The sequence below is a fragment of the Danio rerio genome, chromosome 21, assembly GCF_052040795.2.
Source record: "Danio rerio strain M-AB ecotype USA chromosome 21, GRCz13ab, whole genome shotgun sequence".
NCBI lineage: Eukaryota > Metazoa > Chordata > Actinopteri > Cypriniformes > Danionidae > Danio > Danio rerio.
In genome coordinates this window covers 22,628,745-22,651,205 of record NC_141041.1, presented here as the reverse complement: position 1 = coordinate 22,651,205, position 22,461 = coordinate 22,628,745, and the positions used below count along the sequence as shown (strand labels likewise).

Below are 22,461 nucleotides of genomic sequence, written 5' to 3'. Positions count from 1 at the left end.
CCGTAATGATTTAAAGAACTGAGTTCAAGATGTTTCTCTGGCCTCCAAATTCCCAAGATCTCAATCCAATTAAAGGCTTAGTGCAACCAGAAAAATTAATTCTGTCAATAATTGCACCTCTTAAAATCGTTCCAAACCCCTGAGGCTTTTGTTCATCTTCAAATCACAAATTGTTTTAGATTATACCTGCGAGCTCCATTATTATTCTTGGACGGCAAAGGTCCCAAGAAGTTCAAAGTCCAGAAAAATACCAAACAACATCCCTAAAACCATCCATGTGTTGATTGGTGGTTCAATTGGAATATTATGAAGCTACATTTCTGTTCTTGTAGAGTCTATAAGTCAGTGTGTCTGTGATTTATTTTTTTATTTTTTGGCATTACATAGAAGGCAAACAGCATAGTTTCTAACTGGATCTGTAAATACATAAACAAATACAAACACACAAATATGTATGTGTTTTTTTGCAACTGGTTGTTAATATGCACCAATGTTTGTGACCTGGGGACAATTTCAAAGAGGCTGTTTAACCAACTCGGTGTTAAAAACTGAACTCTAAGTTGAGTTACTTTGAGATCGGAAGCTTTGAGCTTTTGGTTTGAGATCAGCTCAAAGTACAGATTAGATGGTTCAGTCAACTCTGAGTACATGCACTACGACTATTGAAAGCCATGATCAATGGAGCTCCAATATTACATTTGACCATGGCAATGGCACTCAACAAAATCACATCTGCGTACTTCAGAGTCAATACAAGTTTAATTCTTATCACTGTTATAATTTCACAGGTGAAAACTGGCAGATTGGTAGGATATTGACAATTAGGCTACATTCATTTTCATGGTATCAAACTGATCAAAAATAGACAGATTAGTAATTAGTAATTAGATTAGTAGTCTGCCAATGGTTAGCCAGCAGAGTAAGACAAATAAGGCTGCAGGCATTAAATTTGCATACTTTCTTATCAATAGTGTGTGAATGATTATATTTATTAAAATTATACAGAGATCTAAGAACAAGGGGCCTTTACCACAAAGCCAGTCAAGTTTCAGTTTTGCACCAATTATGGGTTTTAGGGTGCTTTCACGCCTGTGAATCGATTCAGTTGTTCCGAAACAGAGATTAAAATTGTTACATTGTTGCTCTTTGCTCTTGGAGCAGTTCGCTTTCACACTGCAAAGTTTCTAATCGGACCAAAAGAGCTAAAACAAGTCACGTGCGAGTAAACTCTCCTTACATTGGTCAGAGTGTCAGGGTTTATTTTGCAGCGTCCAGTTCAGCTGTCAGGAGAGGTGGTGGATGGTGGTGATTGACAGGGTGCGCGCGTGACGTGTCTGAGGAGAGATGTGGTGGGGAGGGGTGAGAAGGGTGCGCGACGATGCCTATTTGAGGACTGGGAGAGAGACGCGAGATTACCGGGAGATCATCACTCGTTTGCGGGCATCCGGAGACTTGCGAAACTTCCCGCCCTACTCATAATTCTCTCTTCATATAGCCGTAAGCCTATTACATATCCATAAAACACTGTGATATAACCGCGCTCGGATCGAATCGCTTTCTCACTGCAATGTAACCGCTCCAGGGTTCGTTTCAATCGAGCCGAGACCACCTCATTCAAGCGATCTCGGAGCGATTACTTTGGCGCGGAACAGAGCGCGATTGCCCTGTTCACATATGCCAATCGAACCGCGCTAACTGGGCAAACGAGATACGTTCCGAAACAAAAGTGTAGGTGTGAAAGCACCCTTAGGTACCATGAAGGTAGCTCAGCTCATCTGCTTAATAATACCATGGCAACAAAGAGTGAATAAAGTCGAGCTGCCTTCATGTTACCTAAAACCCAAGACTGATGCAAAATAAACAGAAATGTAACTTGCTAACCAGCAAATCCAGCTACATGATACAGGCCCTAGATTAGCTTCATAGAAAGTTACCATGTGTAACGGAGGCCAGCTAGTGAAGTGCTGTGCAAGTAAACCTCACTCCTCTGACCTCTAAAGGTGCTCTAACGACAGACGCTATAGGCCATGGTCTTTAGCCTCCTTGTTAGAGCAACCAACTCCTATGCAGAAGGTAGACAGTTCGATCCCAGCTCAGAGCGGGTTGGGTGGTTTAGGACCGGTGGGGTTACACATGGTGAGTATTAATCACCTCCTTTTTAGATATGTGCTTGACTAACCCTCTCAGGTTTGACATACCTCCCATTCTGAAAAAAAAACAAAACTATAGTTTCCCAATCAATTCAGGGTTGATATACTTAGAGTTCACTTAACCTCCTTTCTGAAACAGACCTCAGATCCATGGTTTTGGTTTTGAAAGATGAGGGGGCAAACAAAATGACAGCATGTTCATGTTTATTGTGCTGACAGCCAAACATCTTTACAAAATTACCCAGTTTGGAGAAAAGATTCTGTAGTTAGCACAGCAACCCGAATACTAACTGCAAAACAGATAGAACCAAGACAAAAAAGCTCCCAACATAATGATTACACGTTGAGTACTAATTATCATATACAACACATAACCTCAATAACGTGAGATCAAACTAACAATGTATTTGTGCATAAATATAGTACTGGCTCATAAAATCCCAGCCACCATTCTCGTTTCAACTGGCAGTCATCTATTTGCTATTAACAGGAGCTGTTTAAAGGTTTAATAAATGACATCCTGTGTTCACCTTGCCTGCATGCAAAATCCACACAACATAGGAATGTGAAGCATAACATCACTTCAACTCACCGTGCTTGATGTGAATCAAAACATTCAATCAAGTTTTCATTATTTTAAGAGCTACGCAATGTTATTTAGTCAGTGCTGCGAAAGAGGTCTTTGTTGTCCTGCGATTCAGCTTCAGTTTTTCAGGCTGTTAGTAGTGCGCACTTTAGTTCAATTCCAAATCCCTCCCAAATTAGAGTCATTTGGTCAAAAATATAAAATAAAACTGAGAAAAAACAAATATCTGGCAGCAATCGCAAAAATAAGAATGGTCCAGATTTTCTTTAGTAATTCAGGAACTCATTGGTTCGCTCACCCCAATATGAAAATTCCGTCATCGTTTATTTCAAACCCATAAGACATCAGAATACAAGACAACAAATGAAGATATTTTTTTAAAAATCTGAGCGATTTCTTTCCCTCAAGTGAAAAACACTTCACCCAAATCTACTTTTCCATAAGAATAAACTGGTATAACTCAAGTTTTTTGTAGAGATATAATCACTTACTCACCATAGAGTGGTTCCAAACTTTTATGAGCATTTGAAGAAAGCTGAAAACCATTACCATTGACTTCCATAGCAGGAAAAACAAATACTATTTAAGTCAATGGTTACAAGTTTCCAGCTTTCTTTAAAATACCTTCTTTTGTGTTCAACAGAAGAAAGAAACTAATTAAGGTTTGAAACAAGTATGAGTTAATGCCCAAATTTTCTTTTTTGGTGAACTATGTGTTAAATGTATGCTGTTCAAATCTGGTCATGGAAGCTGAAACATGTTTACCTGATGTGCAAAGCCAATGAGGTTCATTCTTTCAGGTCATGTTTGAGCTTCAACCTCGATCAATAATTTTGTGAATGACAACCTAAATAATACCAGTTCGTAATATAAAGTAACTGTGTCTCTTTTGTTATGTTTTGTTACTTCTTTTATTGCTGAGTTTATGCGTCTTTACAACCGTTAGTTTTTAAAGGGGGAGAGAAATCCCTCCTCTGATTTTATTGAAAATATCTTGATTGTGTTTGATGTCTTGCATGTTTGGAAAGGCGTGAGGGTGAGTAAACGATGACAGAACTGTCACCAAACATCACAACTGTAATGATTTCCCTTCAGATGGTCAATGTTTATAAAACTAAGCTAATCTTTCACTCGTCAACCACTAACAGCAAACCGCTTAAATAAAATTCTATTTACAGTGTAAAAATACATACAGCTTTTCCAAAGAGTTGAAAAGGATTAAATAGCGAAGGGCTTACAACATCAGCAGGTAAATTCATAGGCTCAGATGTTCAACTTTAACCGCTCTCATCCGCCTTCACCTACTGTCCATATAGAGCAAATATACTGGAGAATCAGACCATTCTGAATATCCACGATGGCTTTCACTTCTCCTGAAGCATGGTGGTCAGAATGTCAATGAAATTGTCCAGGCCCCACAGGTATCCGTCCTCTCGGTTGCCCTCCAGCCATGGGCTGCGGTGATCCAGCGTGAGAGGCGGCGTCATGGGCACAGTCTTTCCAAAGTCTATCATCCAGATGCCAGCCTTGCCAGTCACGTCATGGACAAATAATAAAGAGCTGCCCACCACCTGTAGGAAATCACAGAAAAGTCCAATTTTCAGTGACAATAGATATAACAACAAACACACACAAAAAATAACTTAATTAATAAATAAACAAATAAATAAATAAATGGTCCCACTTTATATTAAGAGGCCTTAACTAATATGTACTTACACTGTCGTTAATCATTAGTTACATTGTATTTATTGTGCAAATACATGTTTATAAATTGTACTTATTCTTGATTAAATACCTACATGTAAATTACATCTGTAATTAATTTCTGTAATTACATGTATAATTACACTGTTGACCATCCCTCACACCATAACCCACTCTTAAAGCTACCAATACCATCAAACCTGTCCCCATATCCCACCTCAAGAGCACCAGAAGTGTTCTGCCGTACATTATGAACACTGTAAGTACATTTGGATTTGTATTTACATGCAAGTACAAAGTAGTTAATATAAAGTGGAACCAATTACTCTCCTACAGTTTGTTTTCCAGCAGATGAATCACAAAAACAATAGCTATGTTTATGTGCATCTATGTTAATGCACATTTTGTAATATTGCATTTGAAGAGTTTAGATGCAAAAACCTCTAAACGCTGTCTGAATGTTTCTTCTAAAATTAGCATTTCTCAAGCTCATGTGGTTAGGATCAGTAATGTCACTTTTATGGCAAAGAATAAGTTATTTAATTTTTTTTTTTTATTGAAATAACAACATAAACCAAGGATGCTGATAAAAATGTTCAGTTTCAATGTCACAAAGGATTACTGCTGTTTTATAAATGTGACTCATGAATATTTATATATAAACCATTCTAGTGTGGTCATGTCAATGGGCCATGAACATTTCCTGCTTGTAATCTAACTTTTTCATAACTGTAATTCAGAGGCAATTCAATCATAACTTCACTGTTAAAACATCTACCAAAACATAATTTATCAATGTCACAATTTCTGGATTCTCTGAAGTTTTAGAAATTAAAAATGTAAAATATGAAATACTATGGGACCAGTGTTTTTGTTTACATCCCTTAAAATGGTCTACATACAATGATGTAATTTGAGTCATGATACCCAATTCTTTTGTGTTTTTTATGTAGAATTAAAATATATATTTTTTTATTTGTATACACAATTGAGTATGACGAACATTTTATCTAATAAGAAAAAAATGTGCATAAAATAAAATATAATGGAAAGACATTTACAGAATAAATTCCAGCATGAACAATTCCAGCTTACCCAAAAGTCAAAGTGTTTTTTTTTGTATAATTAGTAGAATTATTAGTAATATAATTCTAGTATTATAATATTTCATACCAGTTTTGAGTGGCTGTGCTCATAAAGAGCATCTCATGCCTCTAAAAGCCACCGCATGTTTATTGTGTTTCGTCTTCTAAGATGTAGTTTTTTTATACAAGAAAAATGGTTTTCTCCTACAGCAACACCTTTCATTTTTCTTTTTGATATTTGGCATTGGTTTATTAGGAAGTGATGATTTTGTTCTCTGTGAATCATTGGATGTATACGGTGCTGTATCCACAAATGTTTTACATGATTTCCAGTTTTGTGCCAATTCCAAGTTTAATTCGCATCTTTCGATGGAAACATAGTTAATGAATTTACCTGAGCCAATTAGAATTTACCTTACTATAAAAGTGCACGTATTTAAAACAGCAAAGATTTTCTTTGTGAGAGCCTGCTATTTTTTTTTACATTAACAGTGTTCAATAGAGAAGCACTAAGTTTTATAATGAATGAATTCTTTGTAAATAAAGATGCATCTCACCTCATGTGCTTTGAAGAAGTCTGATTTTTCCAGTATGTCTCTTAGTTCCTGTAGGCGCTGTTGGTAGCTTCTCTGTAGACCAAAAAGACCAATTAGTTAAAGCCATTATTTCAAGCAAGTAGAAATAATATTAAAAAACTAAAATCACAACATTGCATTTATTGGCAAAAATATGACAAGATAGTCATTGGTTTTAGTTAGATAACAACAGATACTGTTAAATTAATAAATATCATTACATTTATAATAAATATGTGATATCCTGACACAAAAAATTCATACCAGGATTAGCATGTTGTTGTCCACAAAGTCTTCCAGAGCTTGGACCACTTCATCTTTGCACTTTGTTCTCTTGAAGTTGGTGTTACAAGTGCCGTCTGATTTCTGAAGACAGATCAAAATAAAACTTTATTTACCCTGAATAAACCATTCACTACAATTAACTATGACTTGGTTTGAGTATTAGGTAAGATTATGGATGTTGAATAAGGTCATGCATTGTCTTTTTAAAAGGTTTTGTATTTTATCCAAATAAACCATTATACTAATAATAGGTGGGTATAAACCACTAGATAACAGAGAATTGGTACTGAAACTAAAATGTTACTAAAAATTTTGTGATATACTTAAAGACAGGGATTTCCCCACTGTAATAATACCACTACATTCTTGAAGGAAGTGTTTTCCTTAATTTGAAATTCATTTGAGCCTTTAAGTTCCACACAGAAGCGGTGATGCTAGTGCCTTTACATTCAGTAGTGAGGTTCACATTTCCAGTCAGTATTTGTTTGAATTTGACAGAAAGCTCCTGAATCTGTACCTTGATGCCTTCGATGCGAAATCCCAGCGTGGCAGTTGAGCTGAGGGTTTCTCTCCACTGCATGTATCTGGTCTTCAGCACTGCCTGCTGAAGCCGCTCTTCCTCAGTCGGGGCTTCAGGATCCACAGCAATCATCTTCTCATACATGTCTTTGCGCGGCTGAGGACACTCGCGGGCCTTCTTTAACTCTTCCTCCAGGTACGTCCTGAAAGCACATATAAATGAGTACACCCCTCACAGATCTCTCTTTTAGATTAGTATTTTCTTCATAATACATTTGTATGTGTATTTACACATTACACCAACAAAGATTCCAGCAATTTGGCTATCTGCAACACAACACAAGAAAATACTATAGTCATTCATTTAATAATATAAATATCAGCCACTACCAATGAAATAGTTAGGTTTGTAAGCATATAAATGCATATTAAACCATTTTAACACTATTAAAAGTACATAGACAAAATAATGATTTTGTTAAAGAGTCACTGACTTTTATTTTCAAACCGTTTTTCACCCTAGAGATCTGACGTAAACAATCTGCTGCTGCTTTCAGTAGTATGGAAATAAATGTCATGTAAAATGAGTATTCAACCTCACAATGGTAGCATTCAACAATGAATAAAGCACATAATCTGTACCTGAGGGGATTTTTGTCTTTGTATTTTATGCTGTTGTCATGTCCCATGTATTTACGACAGTGTTATACAAGTCAGTACTAAAGCAAAAACTAGAGCTAATTTAACAAAATAACTTAAATGACAACCAAAAAAGGGCAGCGTGATATGGCAAAAACGCAATCTTGATAATTATTTACCATATTGAATGATAACGATATATATTTCAATATAAGTTGTTAACGCTTCCAGATTTAAAAGAGTACCCCAACAATGACTGAAGCCACAAAAATTCAATGTTCCATTAAATGGCTTAACATATTTTTGGATGATAAATCTTCGGTGGCTAAAAATTCGGTACATCTCTAAAATCAACACACTTTTAGATTCACATTGTTGCACATGTCTGCTATGTGATTGGCTCTTAGATCAATGTAGGGTAAAAAAGTCTAGAGCTTATCATTGTTTTTGACATAAATTTTATTGCGAGTTGATATAATATCGTTTATCAGCCCAGCCCTAACCCAAATTAATGCTATAAGAAAATATTAAATACCATTTTAATTAAGAGAAACATTAAAATATAACATTTATTTAAATTTTTGCAGTTTTGTCTTTTTTTTTTCATTTAAATGTATAATCTTTCTATTTCTAATGATGTTCGGCGACCAAACTCTTATAATAACTAGTAAAGCAAATACTGATTTGCTTAAATGCACCAAAATATAATGTCTTTATTCACTGAGAACTGGATAAAAAATTTATTTTTGAAAGGTGATGAGCTTATTTATGCTGTTTATAATGCTGTATATTAGTTTACATTAACATGACCACAGGCAGAATTGTTTAGCATGAAAATGCTGTCATTTGTATTCGTAAACAAACATTACAGGACTGCTTTATTTGAACATGAACAAAGCTGTTGACCTAAAGCGATCATATATCCGATGCTATTGTTTGAACACTGTCATCTGCTGTTTTGTAGACTCAGCTTTAGGTGGCACACCCATAGTCCATAGACAAACCAAAGTCCAAATACTGACAGCACAAGTGGAAAGTTTTTATCAGTTTAGCTGAAAACGGAGTTGATGTTAAAACACTTGTGATCAGACATGCAGTCATTTTTATTCTCTGTCTGACGTAGATAAGCTACTAATTTCTAATAAATAAATGACAAACATTATTAAACATCATCAAAAAGCTTTTGTCTTTTTAAAAACCATTGGGCATATTTTCATTTCATTCTAACTTTAAAGATTTTGAGGATTTGGGGTAATACTTATGTACAAAAATAATAATAAAAATGAACAATAAACAATTAAAAAAACATGATATAACTAAGTATACAATAATAAAAGATGACAATCTGTTGTAAAAATAGCAAGTGACAAGACACCAATAACATCCCTATTTAGGAAAAAGAAATAGTTACAGAAATAGATTATTAATAAAATATGTTAATTAATTGTTGTTAATTATTCAAGTTTGAAGAAAACTGTTAAAAAACTAATTAAAAAAATTCATTTAAAATAAACTAAAAACTACATAAAAACTAAAAATCTAAACAAATGTAATTTTTTATTTAAAATACAATAACCTAAAAACTAAATAAAATAAATAAATGTATTAAAAATAAAATAAAAAGTGAACAATATAGCTGAAGGGCTCCAACAATGCTTTTCATTATTTGGTTGCACTTGTGACTTGACTTTACAATACGTTTTTTGTTAACATTCATGTATTTACTAACATGAACTAAGAAGGAACAAAAAAATGTACAGCCTTTAGTAATCATAGTTTAAACTTTACTAATGCATTTCTAAATCCAAAGTTTTGCTTTTCAACAGAAGTTAATGCACATGTATTAACAATAAATGTTTCTCTTTTCATTACCTAATGTTAACAGATGAATAAATATGCAATGAATAATTGTTTGTTGTTAGTTCATGTTAGTAAATACATTAACATTGACTAAATGAACCTCATTGTAAAGTGTTCCCATTAATTCATGGACAAACTACAACAGGTAAATAAGTCAATAATGCATGTATCACAGCTGCTTGTGACAAAAAGGCCAGTGAAATGAAAAAAGTGTCACACAAATTTAAGATAGGCAGGTAAAACCTGAAAAAGATATATAACATAACATTTATATCTGCACATCACTTTAAACTATTAAAAATGTTAATAAAAAGGTCACTTTTTTGAACTTTTCAAGGTTAAAAATTGTTGGACGTAAGATCAAGGTCCCACAAAGCAATTCAAAACCAAAAAAAAAACTGGAAAAAATAGGGTCACACTTTATTTTGATGGTCTGTTTGTTGAATTAAGTTAGATTGCATCTACATGCCAACTAATTCTCATTAGATTATAAGTAGACTGTTAGGTTGGGGTTTTGGGTTAGGCTAAGTGTAAGTTGACATATACTTGCAAAGTTTCTTATAGTCTGTTAAAGGAGCAGTATCAGCATATATTAAGCAGACAGTCAACTAATACTCAAACGGTCCATCAAAATAAAGTTACAGAAAATAAAATATATAAAAACACGAATCACAAAAGAACTGTTAATGTACGGATATTTCTTACAGTGTAATCTTTGGTCAGGACTGCTATGACATGACTAAAGCTAATTTTATCATTATACACTGCTGAACCGCAAATAAAAATAGACTGTGGTTTGTTGCTTTGCATGCTGGTCAGATTGACTCTTCCTGCTGAAGTGCAGGTCGGCCAGGAAAAGCTGCAGTTGTGCAAGAATGCAGAAACACTGAAACCACCACATCCTTACCTGCTTCCCATTTTGCAGTCCATGATGCAGGGAGAGTCAAAGTCGGCCAGCAGGTCATCCATCAGGTTGTAATCCTGCTCATCCCGCTGAGTCACGCCGTAATATCCCGGAACAAAGGGCCGCAACGAGTCGCTCATGAGCTGCAGAAAACACTGCTGTTCAGACTCGCAGTACTTCTTCAGCAGCCTTCCATCGCTGTCCGTCTGAAAGTTTCCTGGAGGAGCAAACAAAAACATGCACAGATGAAACAATAATCTCTCAATGCAGCAATAAAAATAGAGTACCGACCACGGAGTGACTCCATGATTATAAAACTATGTGCAAGAATATCCATACCGCAAACGCGTACACAGCTACATTAAATGACATTATCTATATGCAGGCACTGATAATATCAAGTGGACTGAGGTAATGTACGCCTAAAAGTAGTGGGTGTTGATATAAATGGTCTAGTGTTTTGTATTTATCATTTGTTTATTGTCATGATTATGTAAATGAATGAATTGGAAGAGATGTCATGTGTGGAAAGCAATGTCTTGGATGTAGAAAACATTTGAAAATTTTGCTCATTGATCCATGATTTATTGTAGAGTTTTCTTTTTAATTTCGAGTTTCCTGTTTTTTCTTTGTTTATTCACTTGTAAATTTCACCACCAAAGCACTTATAAACCAATTCACCTTCCTTGGAACAACCGATTTGTTGTTCTTGGCTGATCATGACACCTCTTCTTATAATATGTTAGTTATGCATAGGTTTTTTTAAAAATAGCTCTTACTGTAGGTCCAGTGTTGTGTTTGTATTTATGATTAATTTATGTAGCACCGTTGTCCTGCGAGACGCGACAATTCGTTCCTCTGCATGTCCACACACATAGTGGAAGGACAGTAAAGCTCGACTTGACTTTATACAAACGGACCGCTCTGCGATTTCTCACAGTAACGAACCCCCCTATAAAGGTATATAGAGATTTCGATATGATTGAATATATAAACATGCTTTTATATGAGGAAATCAATATGCTATATTTTAAATCAGTAATTTGTCATGTAACAATAATTTGTAATTACTGTAAACCTTTGCACGTGTGCAATGTATTAGCAGCTCACACATATTTTGAATCATCAAAAAAAAGAGACTGAACAGCAAAAATTGAAAACAAAAAAAACAAGTGTAGTTTAGGTTATAAGAATATTTCAATAAATCATGCAAAGCATTTACTACGGTTCAGGTAATCAGGTGCTGTTTACTCTGGTGTGCTTTCATTTCAAAATTGCATTTTAGAATAAAACCTTTCTTTTCCAGACTGGTATTTTTATTGCATTTCAGAAAGCAAAACCTCCATCCACATACAGTATAAAATGCATGATACGTAACCCTTGAATCCAACTAGGCATGCAAATATGCTTTCTCAAATTACCATTTTACAGCTGGTTTAATGGTCATATAAGAAGGACTTGAAGAAGCACAGAACAATAGTAGACCCATCTGAGAGTGATTGTGTACTCACTGCCATTTTAAAACTTTGCATTTCAGTCCTTCTATACCAGAGATGCCCAAAGTTGGCCTATAGTAACATTTGATTTGGCCCCCATCTCATCTAAAAAAAGAAGGAGAATGATGGGGAGGTGGTTGGGACGAATTTTTGGGGTTGTCTTTTACAGCGATTGTCTTTTCAAATTTAAAGTAACTTTTTGCTTGTTTGTTTTATTGCTGACCTACAAAACAAGCCAACTGAAATAAAATGATTCAATCAAATGTTGTAAATGAATCAAAACAGTCACTTGACAGATACAGGACAATGCACAAGATATCTGTGAGCAAATGAAGGTAAAGGCCGGAGCAGCTTGACTAGTGTATTCCGCATTGAACCCCATTGTATTATAAATGGGATTGTTTATGCTTTTACTGTAATATGGTCATTATAAAATGTTTAAAATTAAACCGCATTAGTTAATATATTTTAAAGCAACATTTTCTAGTCATTTTTAAATATTACCGAATAAATTAGGAAAATACCCAAGGCAAATGTAATATATATGGTTTGGTATAAATTCGACCCACGACCCTCAATCAAATTTGGTTTTTGGCTCTTTAAACCTGCATTTCAAAACTAAAACAGGTTCTTTAGCACTTTCAAAATACATAACCATAACAAAATGAATACGTTTTAAGATAAGAATGCACTAGTGTAACCGGCACCTCAGTTTACCTGGAGTTGTGCCATTATTTAACACACCTAATAAAAAACAAGTCCTAATTTTGGAGCTGTGTTGTTAAATCATTCGCACTTTATTACCATCATCATTATTATTCAGCAATCCAATTTACTCTAGTTTATGTGCTCAGTTGACATTATGAAAATGAGCTGATGCATACAGTACGTGTAAATCACTTGCAAAACTTTTCACCCCCATTTGCACAGAGATTGTACTCTCAAGCTAATTTGCTCCATCTCGATAGTTTAGCCTAAAAGCGCATTCTCCCCAATCCAATTTGAAAAAGTGGCTGTGTTTCCATCTAAAGATGCAAATTAAATTTATGTGCAAAACTGGAATATTGCATTAAAGACATGCGAATAAAGCAGCGTTTCTATCCAATGATTCAAAGAGAACAAAATAGTCACTTAACTGGCGCCAAATATCAAGAGCAAAAACAGAATTCACTGTGATAGGAGAAGCTGCGTGAAACTTTTCCTTATTTAATAAATTACTTGCACCTCAGAAGACAAATGCTGACACACAGTGAATGTGTGGTGGCCTTTGAAGGCGTAAGACGCGAAGCACAGAGACTTAACAATTCTGGAGGTCATTAATAATATAATAACAATAATACTGAGATGGTCAAGGCGTTTTAGAATGACCAAACCGACATTTCAGATGTTTAACAGTGTGCTCAGCCTGCTGGTTTGTCCATTCACACATATTTTTATCATCATCAATGATAAAATGCTTGTATTTGTTCGGTAAAGTGTTTCTATTGTAGTTTATGCACATTGTTTATTGTGGAATTAAAAGTTTATCTCACTGCGTTATGCACAATGTATTTGCATCTTGCCGTTTCGATCAACCTTTTTTATGCGCATGTCCAAAATATGCATAAAAATAGGGGAATGGAAACATGACTAGTAATGTAGAGCATGACAAAAAAAATATGGAAGAGTCTTGTTGAAATCCAAATGCAAGGCCTCGCAAGAGAAATAAAAGCAAACATTTCAGTGCATGTTAATACTTGGATGAATCCATCATGCATTATTATGACTAAATAGTGAATTTCTGTGAAATGCTTTGAAACGTACACTTTAATTTGATGTTTGAAGTAATCAACCAAAACATGGAAAGGGTGGGACATAGTATAGCTCCTCCCCTTTAAAAAAAAACAGCCAAAATAGTGTTTTGTTTTATCAAATCTCTACCAGTGGCAGTCGTCTTGAAGGTGTGGGGCATGTCAGATACTAGAGAAAATTTGATTGGTCACGATTTAATGAGAAACTGAAGGATGAGGTGACAAAACCTGTTGATCCATTGAGGCGGAAGTGACAAACTACAAGCTTTACATGTTTATTTGAGTTTTATATCCTATACATACAAATTTTGACACTGTTTTGGTGCACACCAGCTTTTTTGGTAGATTATTAAAATTAACATTTAAAAAATACTATACTAACATCTAAAAAAAAAATTATTTTAATTTCATGGAACCTTTAAAACCAGGTGGAAACCAGTGCAATTTCTGGTTGGAACTCAATGCATCAAGATATCAGCACAAATCAACAAATATTAAAGATGAAAAACAAACCTGCATGGCCGACCACTTGCACCCATGGAGAGCGTTTTTTCACCGTCTCTGGAGGAGGAGACCAGTTCACCATATTCTTGGACTTTTTCCACAGATCAGTCTTTAAATGAAGAGAATCGAGAGAAAAAACACATAAATGGGACTCTCCTGCCACTCAACACCTTAAGACTGCATGCAATAGTTGTGTCCAAGGGTCGTCTCATCTTCATATAGTATACAGTGAATAGCACTGGGGCACCGAGTGCATTCAGTCAAGCTCAAGCTCCAACGGGCAACTCCCTATCCTCTATTAACCATAGGTCGAGTTTTTCCCCATGAGGCAAATCATTGACGACAATCTCGGACTAAACAAAGTCATCAAGCAATACACCAAGAGGCTGTGATTAAGAAATAGCTAATCTTAGAAGGACGTTCATGAAACATTTACAGGTGCCAGTTTGTTGTGCTGCCAGATAAAATGGTGGAGGCAAAATGGCCACTGACGTACATGATAGTGGCAAGAATAACATTGTCTTTTTTTACAAGTTAAAAAGTTTTTCTTTTTTTCTTATTTTGAAATATAAAAATCACTCATTAAAGGGGTGGTCCACTATGCTATCATATTTTAAACTTTAGTTCATGTATAATGCAGCTGTGTGAACACAAGCAACATCCCTGAATGTAATACGCTAAAAGCTTATCAAAGCTTATCATTCGCTTAGCAAACCCTAAAGCAATCAGAGTTTGGGGACTACAAAAAATACATCCAAGTTAGTGAAATCATAAACACTTCATGTTATGCACATTCACCACACGCACACACCCAGCTCAACAAAGGGGCGAGGCCAGAGGCACTGTAATGTTATAGCAGAGAAAGCTAAAATTGTTTAACTTCTGTATTTGAGCTTCCAAAAGACATGACACACAGAGAGAAGTGCTTACAATTTAATTTGAATTATGTTACATAGAATTATAAAAACATATAGCTAGCATTTGACAAAGAACAGCTTAAAGAATTACTCTCAGTTCAGTGCTGGATTCGGCTAAAAACTCCTAAAAGAAGGAGCAGCTCCAACCATAATAGAAGAAGCTGTGGATTGTGAGCCACAACCTGTGTTTTTATTTGTTCAAATTGATCCATTACATCAGGGGTGTCCAAACTACGGCCCGCGGGCCATCTGCGGCCCGCAATCAGTTTTGTTGCGGCTCGCGAGGCTTTTTATAAATATCAATAGCATCTGGCCCGCTATACAAAAATGAACAAAAATTCAATAAATAAACACCGGGTGTCGCTATTACATGCATTTAATTAAGCAGCAGTTCTTGTTATGATCTATCTATCTATCTATCTATCTATCTATCTATCTATCTATCTATCTATCTATCTATCTATCTATCCATCTATATACACAGTTGAAGTCTGAATTATTTGCCCCTCTTTGATTTATTTCTTCTTTTTTAAATATTTCCCAAATGATGTTTAACAGAGCAAGGACATTTTCACAGTATGTCTGATAATATTTTTTCTTCTGGAGAAAGACTTATTTGTTTTATTTCGGCTAGAATAAAAGCAGTTTTTAATTTTTTATGAACCATTTTAAGGTCAAAATTATTAGCCCCGTAAGTCTTCAGAACAAACCATTGTTGCCCAATTAACTTGCCTAATTACCTTAATTTGACTAGTTAACTTAACTAACCCAGTGAAGCATTTAAATGTCACTTTAAGCTGTATAGAAGTGTCTTGATAAATATCTAGTCAAATATTATTTACTATCGTCATGGCAAAGATAAAATAAATTAGTAATTAGAAATGAGTTACTAAAAGTAATATGTTTAGAAATGTGTGTGTGTGTATATATATATATATGCGCGTGTCTGTGTGATATATGTAAAATTTGGCCCGCAACAACGTTTTTTTTTTTTTGCATCTGGCCCTCGGCCCAAAAAGTTTGGACACCCCTGCATTACATGCACAGTTTCTAACAATAACGGTACGTTGTAGCAAGGAAGTAAAGAACAGGAAATGCTGTTTGGCACCGCTAACAATTTAGTTAAAAATTCATATTTATCCGTCAAACGGCTGTAAAAACCCACAATCTTCAACAGCACTGCAGTGTCTCTCCATAGAGCCGCTTTGCTTGTGTTTTACAAATACCCAACTCGTAAAAGATACGTGAACGCTTCATATTACTTACACATGCTTATAACCCCAATATATATGAAAGATAATGAGAGAAATACATATAAATCTAACTTTTGATCCTTATGTACAATGCAGAAAAAAGTCATTAGACTGATAGAAAATTTGGGGTATTTGAAGCAGATAAATCCTTTAAATTGAACATACTCAAGTTTAATGATTTATTTAGATTTAAGACAGCACAATTTATGTTTAAAGCTAGGAATAAATTACTTCTGAAATGCATACAAAAGTTTTTTGACGAAAGACAAGGGGGATATAATATAAGAGAAGGACAATTTTTTTTTTTTGAGGTTGAAAACCAGGACAGCTTTAAAAAAAGTTGTGCATGTCTGTGTGTGGTGGGACATTATGGAACAGATTCGCAAACAATGCCAGAATATTAATCAGTCTAAAAAGTTGTATAAATATATTATTAAAGGAATATAATGATTAATAAAGGCGACTGAAAAGGAAAAAGGTATGATGAAATTTTAATTGATGGCTGTTTGCAATACTATGTTTTTTGGGTCTGTTTCATAAAATGTAAATATATATTTTGATTCCATTTGTACAATGTCAAAGATGCCAAAAGGATAAAATATGTCTCGTGTAAAGCTCATTTGACTTATGTAAAAGAAGAGATAAGTAAAAGAAAAATTAAGTTAAAGTAATAGACGAATGAGATAAAGCTTGTGCTTCCTCCTGCTTCATTCTGACCATGTTGAAATCTATTTTGTTTAAATAATTGTTTTGTGTATGATTTTTCTGTTTGGAACAAATACATTTAATAAATAAAAAATCTAAATCAACCAGTCAATCAATAAACATTATAAGTCTAAAGTTATGGCAAAACTATGTTTTTCAGTAACAATGGTTTTAATGAGCCCATTGTCTTAATGGAATCATAAAAAATGTATGCTGGAAAAGTTGTATAATTGTATTATTATAGATCTATAAAAGAAATAATAGATTCATAAATACGTAGTGTTAAAATAAACAAGCCTTCAAAGTTCTGCTATTCACCCATACCTCTTCCCGACTGTCTCGAAGTGTTGATTCCTTCCTTCCCGCCGTTTTGACCGTATACAAGATCCCTCAAGTACCTCTGAGCTGACATAACATCCACCTTCCCATCCTACACTCTAAAAGACTTCATGCCACTGTGACCCATAATTACTGTATGCTCTGCCACCAGGAAAATAACCATCCACCAAACGCCTGCCCTTAGACCAAAGCCAATTAACCTCCAAAGCGGTACAGTTCTGTCTGCTCTTTAAGCTCACTCACTCACTCACTCACAGCTAGTGGAAAACCAGTCAGACAAGAATGACACTCTCCAGAACAAAGTGGGACAGAATCACAATACAGAGCTGGAGGTGCATCCATCTGTTGACCTTATAAGTTCAGTTTCAATGGAGTATTGACTGACTATTATGAGTTTCTCAATGGGCCACTTTTTTCGTCTCATGATCCATAACAAATCCTATTCAATAGCATCATCAAAGAGGTTGGAGATGGAACGGATCCTACAACAGCACACTTCTGATTGTATTTAAAGGTATAGCACCAACAATAAAATATTCTGTCATCATTTACAATGTTATTACTGTGTTTTAGTTTTTTCTTCTGTTTAACACAAAAGAAGATGTTTCGAAGAATGTTGGAAAACAGGGTCTTTTAAATTCTTTGTGTTCAGAGAATAAAAAAAACTATAAATATGTGTGAACAGGCAACAGTTTTTAATCAACTCTGTTGATCTTTGGGTTTAGCAGGAGCACTGTTAGCTTAGCTCAGCATAAACCATTAAATCAGATTAGACCATTAGCATCTCACTCAAATAATACAAAAAAGATACATTTTCTATTTAAAGACTGACAATTCTGTAGTTTCATGCTCTACTAAGACCGACAGAAAATGAAAAGTTGCTATTTTCTAGGCTGATATGGCTAGGAACTATACCAAGGGTGCTCAAACTCAGTCCTGCAGGGCCGGTGTCCTGCAGAATTTAGTTCGAACCACAATTAGACACAACTGAACCAGCCAACAAGCTCTTTGGAAGTATACTTGAAACTTCCAGGCAGGTGTGTTGAAGAAAATTGGAGATAAACTATGCAGGACACCAGCCCTCCAGGACTAAGTTCGGGCACCCCTGAACTATACTCTCTTTCTGGTATTTTAATCAAGGCTGCCACCATGCATAAGTGCAGCAGAAGCAATTATATACAGAAGAGTAAAGACTCTTTTTTTTTTAAATTATTATTATTATTATGATTTTTTTAAGCGAGATGCTAATGGTCTAATCTGATTTAATTATTTATGCTAAGCTAAGCTAAAAGTTCTCCTTCAGACCCAGAGATTGGCTTGAATGAATAAAAAAGTGGAATTGAAACTCAACTGTTGACCTCCAGAGGAGTTGTAAGATGAGCCTATTTTGAAAAAAAAGCTGAGTGTTCCTTTGAGGGGAGTATATGGTATGTAAATTTAGATTTTTAGATGGACTATCCCTTTAAACACCTATACAGTTGCAATGTTGAAAATTCCTTTCTTCTTAACAGGCATTTGCACTACTCGGTTGCACTTTCTTACAAGTCTCTGACTCTTGAAACAAGAAAGGAAAAAGAAAGGATACTTGTGGAATTTCCACCGTGATATACAACAATACTCCATGACCTGAAGCCCATAATGTTAATCAGTTATTACAAGGATTACTTAACAACTGAATGTATTGAGCCCAATCATACACACCTGAGTGCACATTTCTATTTGACGAATCTGCAACTGCAATTTACTATAGGAGTTTCCATGAGAACATCACATAATACATTTGCTTCTGGCAGATTTTAACATCAGGTTCCATTAGCAAACATTTGTTAACATGAAAAATGCTAAAGTATTTATTAATAGTTTATGTTCGACATGGTGGTGCTGCTGCATTATTTATCATCAAACGCTGTTTCTGATATTATTATTTAATAAACCTGAGCTAACATGAACTAACAATGAAGCATTGCAAGCACTACAGTACTCAAAGCTGACCAACACTTTTATGCAGTCCATCTATTACTAGCATCATGATACAGGCTAGTCATTTTACTAAGATGTTTCCTTGATCGATTACGCAGTTGTTCTGGCTTGTTACATAAAACAAATAAAACATCCAATAGCAAGTAGTCAGATTTGAATAAAAAGGTTAAAAATAGCTGTTTTGTAATGGAAAGAGGTATGAGCATCTTATAAACACACACAAGTAAAGCATAAAACCAGGTGTTTCAACACCACTACCAACAGTTACAAAAATACTGAAAGTTGTTTTGATTAAAGAGCACCTATGATGAAAATCAACTTACAAAATCAACATAAGCTGTTTGGACAGAACTATGTTTACTGTTCTATTGGAGTGATATAAACCCAATAAGTCTCTTTTTTTTTTTATTCCTGATGTTAAAATAGGATCCAAATGACAGTGATTTTGAGGCCGACCGCAACATGACGTGGACATACGGTTTTCCCTGCCCACTGAATTAATTGACAGGTGCCATGTTTCTACAATAACATGTATACACATCCACAGAACATTTTTTGCAAATAAACTGGGATTAAAATATCTGTTACAACTCTCCTCTCTGTGATTTTTATAAGTTTAAAACGTTTTTTTTTTTTTTTTTTTTAACAGCATGTTTATAATAAATACAGTAAAATCACTATGCAATTCTTAACCGCTATAATCACCACAGCCTTATGGTGTCAGACTCATTATTTCAGAAAGGCTTGAATAAACTCCACCACAAATACATCAAATAAACTTACTTTATTTTATTTTTTGACTAAGGAGCTTTATTTTAGCTTTATCCATGTCTGTCTCTATCACTGACTGCTGTTTATCTGTTGTAACCGAGAACCAGACACACGAGAGAATAGTGGGCGGGGAGAAGCAGCTCATTTGCATTTGAAGCTAAAGGATACAAAAACAGCTACAATGTATTTGCACACCGTAATGGGCTGATTCTGGAAGCTATAATAAGTAATCTGATGGGTATTTTGAGCTGAAACTTTATAGATACACTCTGGGGACACCAAAAGGTTTTTCTTACATCTTGTAAAAGAGGTCAAATTGGTGCCCTTCAAAATACAAAGTCAAAAACACCTACAAAAATAACAAAAGTTACAAAAGTAACTGTACTCAGGTGAAATACTCAAGTATTTTAAAATATGTGAACAGACAGCTTAGCTTTTAGAAATGACTTAAGATGAAACAGCTCTCATTCTAATATTCTGAAAACGTAGTATTTCCGTAATTCTAAGGCTTTTCATTGGCATTTGGGAAATTATGGCACTGATAAAATGATGACATTGATTTAGGTCAACTACTGTTCTAACAGCGTTATCAGTGTTTACACACCACATAAAGTCCACTGACTCTTTACATAAAATTTAACTTGAGTGAGAATTATTGATAGGATAAAAGTAAATGCTATTTTTATAGGATAAATCAACGAGAAAACATGAAATTATTATATAATAGACCTATGTATACTCAGGTTTTAAGAAAATTAACCACAAAACGTGTTTGTAGTCAAACCATTAGAACCACAAATCAACCATTAGCAACGTATGGTATGCGTAAGTTATCTGTTATAAACAAATGGTCAATCATCCAGATTTTTACTATTAAACCATGGTTCACTTCTGTAAGGGAAGATACAATTCCCCAAAAGCAATACTTCACCCTTTAATTTTCACCGTTTGCAGTACATGTTTAATATCTTACTTTGTAAGTTAACCAAGAAATCTGAAACAGAGCAATAGGCGATATGCAAATTACATATGTCTTGCAAGTTCATGTTTGGTCTCCACATAAAATATATCATATGCAATATTTCAAAATATTCTATAAGACGGCAGTTTACATATATTTTTACATATAAAAAATTCCGCATGGGTAAACCTGAAGTCCTGAACTGATCCCTGAACTGTAAAACAGACTCTTACCGTGAGCGCTTCGCCTGGAGACTGATTAACGTTAAAGTCAACGTATCCCAGCAAATCCTCTTCGCATTCCTCAAAAGATGAAGCCGGCGAGAGGCCGCTTGAGGACGAGTTGGAGAGTTTTCTGAGCGCCAGGGACGAGGCGGGGGAGCCGCTGAGTCCGCTGTCCGAGCAGATGGACTCCTCGTCGGGGTTGCGATGGGAACAGGAGCAAGGTCCCCGGGGGCTCTGCTCGCACTCGCAGGTCACAACCAGCTCGGGGACAGCGACGCGAGCGCGCCTGGAGAGCAGCTCTTCTGGGTGGCTGTGCTGGGTTTCACCCATACCCACGCAGGGGGCAGGGGTATCGGGCGTTTTGGTCATCACGCGGCTTCTGATCTACTAGATCATTGAGGTTGTTGATGGGTTTATCCAGATTAGGGCGCGTAACCGGCTCGCGCTGGGCACCGCCGCCGCTCCTTGTGTGCGACGCCTCGCTTGGATGCAAAAATAAAGCAATATTGGGCCAGTGTTTTAACGCTTCAGGGGCTTTAAATGCATTCTGTACATGTATGAATACAATCACGTGAAAAAGTAAAGATTCCGCAGGTATTAAAGAACTAAAACGCTCATGTGTCTATCAGCGATATTGGAAAATGTGTTATTTGCTGAACGCTGTTAAAGCGTCGCGTGAACAGACTGCAGTTTTACCCCGCCCACCTTTCTTTAAAGCAACAGAGCCAAACATGAAGAGGTCACATGAGAATCAGATTTACAGCGCCACCTAACCGGTGGTAGACGACGTAGGGACAGTTCACACAGAAATTAATAATGACCGCAGTGCATTCACACTAGCAGCAACTTTGAAGCTGCTTGTCGCCCTGAGGGGAAATTGAAGTCGGGTAGTGTTAGTGGTCGCTTGTCTCTGATTGTCGCTCGTAGTGTGGATGGGGAATTGGGCTATCTAAAATGTAGGTCACTTTTTTTCTTCAGTAGTACATTGTATACCTCTTTGAGAGTAATAAAAAAAAAAATAATGCAGGCAAACTTACATACCTGCCTGTATGTTTTAAGGCCGCTCAAATTGACGTTAATCTATAGCCCCTTTAACACATACAGACCTGATTACTGGGAATTTTCCACAAAGGTCTGCGTGTATGAACAGGCCCTTTTTGAAAATACCTGTAGGGAAAGAGAAGTTGTAACATTACTGGTAATTTGACAGA

General features: G+C 35.4%; 1 protein-coding gene across 2 annotated transcripts; it reads right to left on the bottom strand.

Annotated features, from left to right (window-relative positions):
* Positions 1-2,337: 2,337 nt before the first annotated feature.
* Positions 2,338-21,936, bottom strand: itpkca (inositol-trisphosphate 3-kinase Ca). Of its 2 annotated transcripts, none has more exons than XM_087301264.1 (7): positions 21,260-21,936; positions 14,110-14,209; positions 10,314-10,527; positions 6,906-7,110; positions 6,368-6,469; positions 6,086-6,157; positions 2,338-4,307 (listed from the first exon to the last, which is right to left on the bottom strand). In XM_087301264.1, exons 1-7 carry the CDS (start codon positions 21,617-21,619, stop codon positions 4,101-4,103), a joined length of 1,260 nt encoding a protein of 419 aa, XP_087157390.1. In that variant the 5' UTR covers positions 21,620-21,936; the 3' UTR covers positions 2,338-4,100. The 2 variants fall into 2 exon arrangements, with proteins under 2 accessions (XP_087157390.1, XP_087157391.1); XM_087301265.1 differs by lacking the exon at positions 21,260-21,936 and adding an exon at positions 17,300-17,518.
* Between the last annotated feature and the right edge of the window lie 525 nt (positions 21,937-22,461).